The sequence below is a fragment of the Salvelinus namaycush genome, chromosome 42, assembly GCF_016432855.1.
Source record: "Salvelinus namaycush isolate Seneca chromosome 42, SaNama_1.0, whole genome shotgun sequence".
Taxonomy (NCBI): Eukaryota; Metazoa; Chordata; class Actinopteri; order Salmoniformes; family Salmonidae; genus Salvelinus; species Salvelinus namaycush.
In genome coordinates this window covers 22580236-22590632 of record NC_052348.1, presented here as the reverse complement: position 1 = coordinate 22590632, position 10397 = coordinate 22580236, and the positions used below count along the sequence as shown (strand labels likewise).

Genomic DNA, 10397 nt, shown 5'->3' with positions numbered 1-10397 from the left:
ATGTAAGAGCTGCTTCATGTGCAACTCACTGCCTTCCTGAAGACAAATAATGTATACGAAATGCTTCAGTCTGGTTTTAGACCCCATCATAGCACCTAGACTGCACTTGTGAAGGTGGTAAATGACCTTTTAATGGCGTCAGACCGAGGCTCTGCATCTGTCCTCGTGCTACTAGACCTTAGTGCTGCCTTTGATACCATCGATCACCACATTCTTTTGGAGAGATTGGAAACCCAAATTGGTCTACACGGAAAAGTTCTGGCCTGGTTTAGATCTTATCTGTCGGAAAGATATCAGTTTGTCTCTGTGAATGGTTTGTCCTCTGACAAATCAACTGTACATTTCGGTGTTCCTCAAGGTTCCGTTTTAGGACCACTATTGTTTTCACTATATATTTTACCTCTTGGGGATGTCATTCGAAAACATAATGTTAACTTTCACTGCTATGCGGATGACACACAGCTGTACATTTCAATGAAACATGGTGAAGCCCAAAAATTGCCCTCGCTAGAAGCCTGTGTTTCAGACATAAGGAAGTGGATGGCTGAAAACGTTCTACTTTTAAACTCGGACAAAACAGAGATGCTTGTTCTAGGTCCCAAGAAACAAAGAGATCTTCTGTTGAATCTGACAATTAATCTTGATGGTTGTAAAGTCGTCTCAAATAAAACTGTGAAGGACCTCGGCGTTACTCTGGACCCTGATCTCTCTTTTGACAAACATATCAAGACTGTTTCAAGGACAGCTTTTTTACATCTACGTAACATTGCAAAAATCAGAAACTTTCTGTCAAAAAATGATGCAGAACAATTAATCCATGCTTTTGTTACTTCTAGGTTAGACTACTGCAATGCTCTACTTTCCGGCTACCCGGATAAAGCACTAAATAAACTTCAGTTAGTGCTAAATACGGCTGCTAGAATCCTGACTAGAACCAAAGAATTTGATCATATTACTCCAGTGCTAGCCTCCCTACACTGGCTTCCTGTTAAGGCAAGGGCTGATTTCAAGGTTTTACTGTTAACCTACAAAGCGTTACATGGGCTTGCTCCTACCTATCTTTCCGAGTTGGTCCTGCCGTACATACCTACACGTACGCTATGGTCACAAGACGCAGGCCTCCTTATTGTCCCTAGAATTTCTAAGCAAACAGCTGGAGGCAGGGCTTTCTCCTATAGATCTCAATTTTTATGGAATGGTCTGCCTACCCATGTGAGAGACGCAGACTCGGTCTCAACCTTTAAGTCTTTACTGAAGACTTATCTCTTCAGTGGGTCATATGATTGAGTGTAGTCTGGCCCAGGAGTGTGAAGGTGAACGGAAAGGCTCTGGAGCAACGAACCACCCTTGCTGTCTCTGCCTGGCCGGTTACCCTCTCTCCACTGGGATTCTCTGCCTCTAACCCTATTACAGGGGCTGAGTCACTGGCTTACTGGTGCTCTTTCTCTTTTTTTCTCTTTCGTCCCTAGGAGAGGTGCGTCACTTGAGTGGGTTGAGTCACTGACGTGATCTTCCTGTCTGGGTTGGCGCCCCCCCTTGGGTTGTGCCGTGGCGGAGATCTTTGTGGGCTATACTCGGCCTTGTCTCAGGATGGTAAGTTGGTGGTTGGAGTTATCCCTCTAGTGGTGTGGGGGCTGTGCTTTGGCAAAGTGGGTGGGGTTATATCCTTCCTGTTTGGCCCTGTCCGTGGGTATCATCGGATGGGGCCACAGTGTCTCCTGACCCCTCCTATCTCAGCCTCCAATATTTATGCTGCAGTAGTTTGTGTCTGGGGGGCTAGGGTCAGTTTGTTATATCTGGAGTACTTCTCCTGTCTTATTCGGGTGTCCTGTGTGAATTTAAGTATGCTCTCTCTAATTCTCTCTTTCTCTCTTTCTTTCTCTCTCTCGGGGGACCTGAGCCCTAGGACCATGCCTCAGGACAACCTGGCATGATGAGTCCTTGCTGTCCCCAGTCCACCTGGCCGTGCTGCTGCTCCAGTTTCAACTGTTCTGCCTGCGGCTATGGAACCCTGACCTGTTCACCGGACGTGCTACCTGTCCCAGACCTGCTGTTTTCAACTCTCTAGAGACCGCAGGAGCGGTAGAGATACTCTTAATGATCGGCTATGAAAAGCCAACTGACATTTACTCCTGAGGTGCTGACTTGCTGCACCCTCAACAACTACTGTGATTATTATTATTGGACCATGCTGGTCATTTATGAACATTTGAACATCTTGGCCATGTTCTGTTATAATCTCCACCCGGCACAGCCAGAAGAGGACTGGCCACCCCTCATAGCCTGGTTCCTCTCTAGGTTTCTTCCTAGGTTTTGGCCTTTCTAGGGAGTTTTTCCTAGCCACCGTGCTTCTACACCTGCATTGCTTGCTGTTCAGGGTTTTAGGCTGGGTTTCTGTACAGCACTTTGAGATATCAGCTGATGTACGAAGGGCTATATAAAGAAATTTGATTTGATGATTTGATTTGATTAAAGCGGCCTTCAGTGGTTCTAACAGCAGACCTATAAGGTTTCTGCCAGCTCTTAGCAAACTGTTGGAAAAAAATGTTTGACCAAATACAATGCTTTTTCAGAACGCCAAGGTAACCTGTATAAATGACCATCGCCCCGTAGCACTCACATCTGTAGCCATGAAATGCTTTGAAAGGCTGGTCATGGCTCACATCAACACCATCATCCCAGACACCCTGGACCTACTCCAATTTGCATATCGCCCCAATAGATCCACAGATGACACAATCTCTATTGCACTTCACACTACCCTCTCCCACCTGGACAAGAGGAACACCTATGTTAGAATGCTGTTCATTGACTACAGTTCAGTGTTCAACACCATAGTGCCCTCCAAGGTCATCACTAAACTAAGGACCCTGGGACTGAACACCTCCCTCTGCAACTGCATCCTGGATTTCCTGACTAGACACCCTCAGGTGCCCAGGTAGGCAACATCTACCACACTGACCCTCAACACGGGGACCCCTCGGGGGGGGCGTCAGGCACCTTCCTCTGACACGGCTTGGTATAGAGGTCCTGAATGACAAAAAGCTTGGCCCGAGTGATGTACTGGGCCGTATGCACTACCCTCTGTAATGCCTTGCTGTCGGAGGCCGAGCAGTTGCCATATCAGGCGGTGATGCAACCAGTCAGGATGGCCTCGATGCTGCAGCTGTAGAACTTTTTGAGGATCTGAGGACCCATGCCAAATCTTTTCAGTCTCCTGAGGGGGAATAGGCGTTGTCGTGCCCCGTCGATGAGAATGGGGGCGTGCTCGGTCCTCCTTACTCTGTAGTCCACAATCATCTCTTTTGTCTTGATCATGTTGAGGGAGAGCTTGTTGCCCTGGCACCACACTGCCAGGTCTCGGGCCTCTTCCCTATAGGCTGTTGTCAGTGATCAGGCCTACCACTGTTGTGTCGTCGGCAAACTTAGTGATGGTGTTGGAGTCGTGTCTTAACCCAAAATAGGTTTACTCCAATATCGGCATTGTTTTTCAAATGGAATGTAGGCAAACAAATGAACTCCCACACGTAATCCACAAGTAAAACGTACGCGGTTTCACAGAAATGCTCAGATGAAGGTAAATGTTTGAAATTGGCAGATTTAATGTCTGATTTAAAATTAACACTTAAACCATGTTTCTTTATTTGTGACATAGGCACTTACTATAGTCATTTATTTATTAACGTTACACAGCCTTGCAGTCTACCTGTTTTGGTATTTTGTACCAGTTTACATCTTTTGAGAAAGGCATGGTCTTCAAGCTACAGAAGATGGCAAAACATTTATTAATAATAATAATTTATTTGGCTTACATAGCATTTTTCTAGACACCCAAAGCTCTTAACAGTTTAAGGGGGTTACACACCATCCTAACCTTATTGTATTGTCCCATCCACCTCCCTCTTTGGAGGACAAAATGAACTATTTTATATGAGTATTTGTTTATTTTTTTTTTACAGATATTTTGTTTAATATACATTATTCATACACTTTACATACATGTTACTGATAGGAATACAGTTTGATAAACACAGTACACCTACAATGGTACTCATCATGACGTGCTCTGACAATAAGCGCCGTTGGATCCTTAGTGACCACATAGTTAGGCCGTCCGTTTAAAGTCCCACTTTCTTCAATTTCATTGAGTAACATTCCGTTGTTAGTTAGTACAGTATTTAAAAAATATATATAATATGAGCTGGCACTCACCCAGAATAATAGTTTGTGTGGAGGTGCTGACTAACGGCAAATAAACTATAAGCTATCAAAATAAAGAAAGTCACACACTCCATGTGTAATCTCCCAGCAATTTAATGGGTATTTACCAACGTTTCGGCATCACTCTGCCTTCCTCAGGGTGAGGCATCACAGTGATGCCGAAACGTTGGTAAATACCCATTAAATTGCTGGGAGATTACGCATGGAGTGTGTTACTTTCTTTATTTTGACAGTTAGTACAGTATGAACATGAAATTCATGTAAAAGTGTATGGTATAAATTACAATGATCTGTCTTTCAACTTACTGCCATTTCAGCAGCATTTTTCTCTTTGGCTTTTGTTTGTCCGTCTTTCCCCTGGTGCCATTCAGACGTCTTTGTGCCCACATCTTGAAACGGAACACCATTGAATGGGAGACTTTTACACCATTGAATGGGAGACTTTTACACTCCCAACTGAGGTTTCTTTTCCTGCCAAAGGCTGTGCATCTGTTTGGTCGGGTTTGAGTAGTTTGGCCTTCTGACTTTGTGTCTGTGGTAACTATATTATTGTTTCGAATATAATGGACAGGATTGATCAGAACATGGCTTCGGTTTTCACTAGTTATCACAGCCACAAATTCCAAATTATATATTTTTTGGGGGGGGGGGGGGGGGGGGGGGTCGACTGGTGTTTTATAATTTCATTTTTAAAATTGTATTCACACGAATGTCCCTGTATTGATGTGTAATATTGTTATTATTGTTGCAATAAAAACAAATTAAAAAGTAAGATGGCGGAAGTGGATGCTGAGTTCGAATCAAGCAGCACGTCGATCAAAGTTGGTGAAGATGAATGTTCTGAATGGATAACACTAGTGTCAAACTGGAACAAAAAGGAAATGGTCTAAACTTGGAGTGGAGGACACGTGTATGAATGATATTGAATCGCTTCTTGTTGGGATGCGTTTGTTAAGTAAGGATGTATATGTGGGAGACCTGTTTGAGGTGTAACAAATTGTGAAGTAGGCCTATGAGTGACCAAGAGTGGTCTTATAATGATTAACTGTATTTATGAAGAACAGAGGAAGATTGCAGTGGGCCTCAAATTAATCCGGGCAAACATACATGTTGTGCTTTAAACTTCGGGTGAAGACACATGTTCAGGTTGAATACCTGAAGAGAATTCCTGGTGTGGTTGGTGCCCGGCGTCTGACCCGCTGGGTGAATGGAGAAAAAGAAGAAAGTCTGTCGGTACTGGTGTTTTTTGATAAAGAACACCTACCTATGCATGTGAAGCTTGGTTATGTAAGATGTGCTGTAAAAGCTTTCATCCCCAAACCACTGCAGTGTAAGAATTGTAAAGGATTTGACCACCATGTTTCAACGGTGTGTAGAAGGATGGTGTTGCAATTGTGGTGGGGATCATGATCCCGAGTGCCCTGCATGCAGGGTGAGGTTGAGGTGGCAAAAGTTATCAATCTCCTATGAGGAGGCAATTAAAATAATTGAGAACAGTTGATGCTAGTGGAGATATGATAGTGGAAGCACCACAGCCTGTAGTAAATGTGTGCTGCCAGTCAAAAGATGCTGTGTGTGGAATTTTTTTTGATTTTGTGGCGTTCATTGCCACAGTTCTTAACTGTGCTGCTCAAGTCTCAAAGAAGTCTAAGAAACTGGACATTATTGTGGCTGCTGCAGAAACGTTTTTGGGACTTAAGGATTTTACATCTTTATTATCATTTGTTATGTTTGGTAGTTTGTTACGCATTTGGGGAATCCTGTTTCCATCCCGCACAGTAGGTGGCGGGATGCAGATTAAATTGTGCGATCGCCAATATACCATAGAAGAAGCTTTTTATATGCGTGTGTGTGGGTTGAAGATGGCCGCCGCTAACATGGCGAAAGAAGGTTTTCAAACCCAGTTCGCCTCTGTTATGGAGAAGGTGCTGAAGACGGCAGTCATGGAGACAACGCAACTTTTCGAAACAACTATTGAGGAGCTGCGATCCGAAATATGCAGAATAAACGAAGAGAACGAGGACCTCAAATCGAGGATTCGAACACCTGAAAATGCGAAGAAATCGACGGGTGAAAGTGAAAGACAAACCGCAGAGCCTGGACCGAGTCAAAGAACAACCTCACATATCGGCAAACGTGACATTGGTGTCCAATGTGGTGAGTAGAAAACGGGTTATTTGTTCCCTCCAAACAGTTTGTTTTGAGTTTAAATGAGTAAATATTGTACAAATTCAGGTAGGTCCTTCCCGTTTCGTTTGCTCCCTTTCAATAAACGTTTTGCAACAGAATCGGTGGAATGAATACACCTTTGGACAAGCTAGCTAAGCTACGTTAAAGTGATAACACATCCTGATAGCTAGCTATTTAGCTGAGCATATGAAGGCTCAAAGTTGAGAATATTTAACAAAACTGCTTCATGTACCTATGTTTAATTTGTATAGACTACAATATTAAACAGAACATGTTTGAGAGGTGTAGCCTATATTATGCGTTCATAAATGACTGATAACCTTAATAATGCTAGTCACTTTGCAACACAGGATGTTGTCGTGTCATCACCTGGTATGTAATCTTCACCTCTCCATTTCTAGATTTCCTTATCTCCTAACCACTGTCTCTCCTAATCTGGTATTTCCAGTTCTGACAGTGCAAGCTTTGCCTCGGTCTGCGGAACAGCACCTGCGCGAGGAGGACCAGTGGACGGAGCTGCACCGTGGGGCCTATGACAAGGAGGACAACCCACAGATGGCCTTCGTACTGATCAAACAGGAGGTGGACTGGGTAAGACGAGGCTTATAGCCTTAGTCCCAGATCTGTGGGTGCTGTCTTGCCAATTAATCTACCTCTATACTCAACCTTTTGTTGTCGACCCCAGTGAAAAGAAAAACCTGAACACTGCTCTCCCTAGAATCACTTGTGTATTTAAGCGTACATATTGACCTCACAGCCTTCGTCAGAGTTTTTGTTGATCTGATTGTGGTTGTCTTTCCCCATTCACCCCCCCCAGGAGGCAGACTATTCTGATGACTACTCCCCTGGGTACATACTGCTGAAGCAGGAGGGGGGAGATCCCCCGACTCTGGTCCGCAGACAACCTCTCAGAGAGTTACCAGGCAGAGGTAGGAACTAGGGAGACCTGCTTCTGAATCACACATCTTATTACAATGTATTAAAGAGTATTGGGATGAGAACCAGGCTCTAATAATATCTATAATAATCTCTCCACTGTTATTCTGTCTTTTGTTCTTTCTGTCTCTCCCTTTCAACTTTCCCCTCTACCTTTCTCCATCCTGTCAATCTCCCTCCCTCTGTAGCCCTGGGCCCACCTGGAGCCGTCAGGGCCATGGTCAACCGTTACACCCAGGAAAGGCCTCCCACCACCCAGTCTACCTCAGCAGAGCCCCCCCTCCAGGGAGATCCAGACACCCAGGAGGTCCCCCAGGCTCTCAGCCCATCCCAGCCCAGGACCAGAGAGGTTACCAGTGGCAGTGCAGGCCAGGACCCTGGAGCAGAACAGCAGTCACTGGTAATACCAGCAGCAGAGCCTCCATCAACATTACACCAGACAGCATCTCCTCAATCAGCAGCCACTATCCAGTCTACATCAACTGTCCTGTCTGCTGTAATGGCCCAGTCCACGGTAACTAGTCTGTCAAAAGAAACTGTCCAAACGACCACAGCGGTCCAGTCGACCGTAGCGGTGAAATCGACAGCAGCATTGTCAGAGCGCCCGCCACCTGTCCTCTCCGGGTTACCCAGAACCCCTCTTCAGGATACACAGCCCAGCCCCGTACCCCCTCGTCCTCCTCGATCATCACCATCACAGTCTCACACAGACGTTCTACCTGTAGCTCGTCTAATATCAGTGCCCTCAATACAACCACCTAGGCCTACAGCTGTACCTGATGGACCACCGGCCGCACCACCAACACAACTGCAACCGCCTACAGTTTTGGAGAAGACGGGTGTTGCCACGGCAACTCCGCCAACACCGGTCCAGTCCGCTCAGTTGCTGACTTTGTCGGAAGAACTTGCCGGCCCCCCTGAGAAGCAGGTGTCCTTGGTCACTGAGCATGTGCAACCCTCCCCCACTCTGCCATCACTGAAGTCCCCTGTTGTCCCAGAGAGGACGTCTGATGAAGCCCCTGTACAGCTGTCAGCCCCTGCTGTAACCACACCCTCTGGCCCCTGTCAGATGTTTAACACACAGTTTTTAGCTCAGTTGTCAGTAGCACCCCTAGTACGCTCCCCACCGAGGGTGGAGGAAAAAGAGGAGGAGGAAGATGAGGGGGAGAGGCTTTCCCCCCTCCCTGCCACATCTACGGAAGCTGTGATGACCAGGTCTGTTGCTACGGAGACGACCCCCGTCGGTGAGAAAAAGGAGGAGATTGTTGTCCAGGTAGGAGGTGGTAGAAAGTCGAGTCGACGCGAATCACTCCTCTCTGGTCTCCGCCTCCGCTTAAGGCCCCGCCCCCAGGACAGTACTCCATCTCCAGTGGTTGCTAAGAAACCCAGAGGAGAGAGAACCGCCCCTATAGACCATGACTACTCAAAGGTGATGCAGAACAGAGGAGAAATGTACAGGGAATCACACGTTGACCAGGATGTAGTAGATGACACCGCTAACGGTGAGATGGCTGACGACAAGTCTAGTGGACAAGGAAGTAGTAACCACATCATCAGTGAGGAAGAGGGAGGAGCTAACACTGATGTGACCTCTCTGACCAGACAATCACCTATTGTTGGAGGTGTGTCCAAATCCAAGAAGAGAAGCATGACCTGGGTGCAGGCTCAGAGAGGTTTGGCCCTAGCCCAGGCTAAGAGGAGTAGGTCAAAGGTCACTAAGACCTCACAGCGAGGTCAGAGGTCAGAGCTTATAGGTCTGGTCACACAGACACCGTTTCTGCCTTCCACCCCACAGCGCCGCCGGTCGTACAGCCCCAGCCCTCATGCTGCGTCTACCTCAAGCCTCAGCCCACGCCGCACCAGCCCGCGTTGCACCAGCCCTCACGGTGCCCCCAGCCCACACCAGGCTACGGGGGCGAATGTGAACCCTTCTCCTGCCACCCCTCCTCACCCACAGCCTCACCAGTTCAAGGTAATTTCTGCCTCTCCTCGTCGCGGCAGACCTCGTTCGGCGGCCGCGGCGGTATTGAATTTGAAACGTTCTCCCTCCACCCCTCAACCTATCCCCTTCATTGTCACCGTCAGCCCTCACTCCGGATTCAAAAAGTCCCCCCCATGCACGCTGACATTCCAGCAGGCGCAGCGGTATCGCAAGTCACAAGCGATGTGGTCGCCGCCAGGACCGTTCCAGCTCCAACAGTCTCCCAAGTCTCCACGGAAACGTTTTACCAAGAACCAGTGTGCAGACTGCGGTCGTGTCCTGAGCAGCGCCGCTGCTTTAGAGAGTCACGCCTCCCTCCACACGGGGAAGCGCCCGTTCGCCTGCTCCACCTGCGGCAAGGACTTCCCCAACCTCAAGGGCCTCAACCGCCACGCCCGCGTCCACGGTGAACAGCGTGGCCACCAGTGTCTGAAGTGCGACAAGACCTTTGTCTACCGCTTCGGCCTGACCAAGCACGAGCAGATGGTCCACAGCGGCGTGCGCCCGTTCATCTGCCCGATCTGTGACAAACGCTTCGTCATCCGGCGTGACATGGAGACACATCTCCGCGTTCACACTGGAGAGAAACCGTTTGCCTGCTCCCTCTGTGTGAAGCGCTTCAAGAGGCGTGTGGAGCTGAATGTTCACCTGAGGTGGCACAACGGGGAGAAGAGACACTGGTGCTCGTACTGCGGGAAGGGCTTTCTGGATTACAATAATCTGAAGAGGCACAAATTTGTCCACACTGGGGAGAAACCTTACACCTGCACTGAGTGTGGCAAGCACTTCAAACAGACTGGCCATCTGAAGAAACACCTGAAGACAATACACAAAGACAGATAGAGGGCAGAGTACGAGTCTTAAATGACATCCTATTCCCTATATAGTGCACTACTTTGGACTAGAAATATAGCACTATATAGGGAATAGGGTGTCTGATGGTGATGAGGGAATAGTTCTCTCTGTTTGCTGTGAATTTGCTTTTTGTTTGAGAGAATGTAGTAAAATGTTAAAGAAAAATTTTGAATTTCAATTGAGTTGATTAATTTAATTAAAACTAATTCTGGTT

The 10397-nt window shown here is 47.1% G+C and overlaps 1 protein-coding gene across 1 annotated transcript; it reads left to right on the top strand.

Annotated features, from left to right (window-relative positions):
• Positions 1 to 6078: 6078 nt before the first annotated feature.
• Positions 6079 to 10397, top strand: LOC120034899 (zinc finger protein 777-like). Its single transcript, XM_038981557.1, has 4 exons — positions 6079 to 6378; positions 6860 to 7002; positions 7229 to 7340; positions 7536 to 10397. Exons 1-4 carry the CDS (start codon positions 6084 to 6086, stop codon positions 10169 to 10171), a joined length of 3186 nt encoding a protein of 1061 aa, XP_038837485.1. The 5' UTR covers positions 6079 to 6083; the 3' UTR covers positions 10172 to 10397.

What these genes read in the sequence shown, in the direction of transcription:
- LOC120034899 (XM_038981557.1), top strand. Translation starts at nt 6,084, where the DNA reads ATGGCCGCCGCTAACATGGCGAAAGAAGGTTTTCAAACCCAGTTCGCC. An exon ending in TGACATTGGTGTCCAATGTG is followed by an intron (nt 6,379 to 6,859) that starts GTGAGTAGAAAA and finishes TGGTATTTCCAG; the next exon opens with TTCTGACAGTGCAAGCTTTG. An exon ending in CAGAGAGTTACCAGGCAGAG is followed by an intron (nt 7,341 to 7,535) that starts GTAGGAACTAGG and finishes CTCCCTCTGTAG; the next exon opens with CCCTGGGCCCACCTGGAGCC.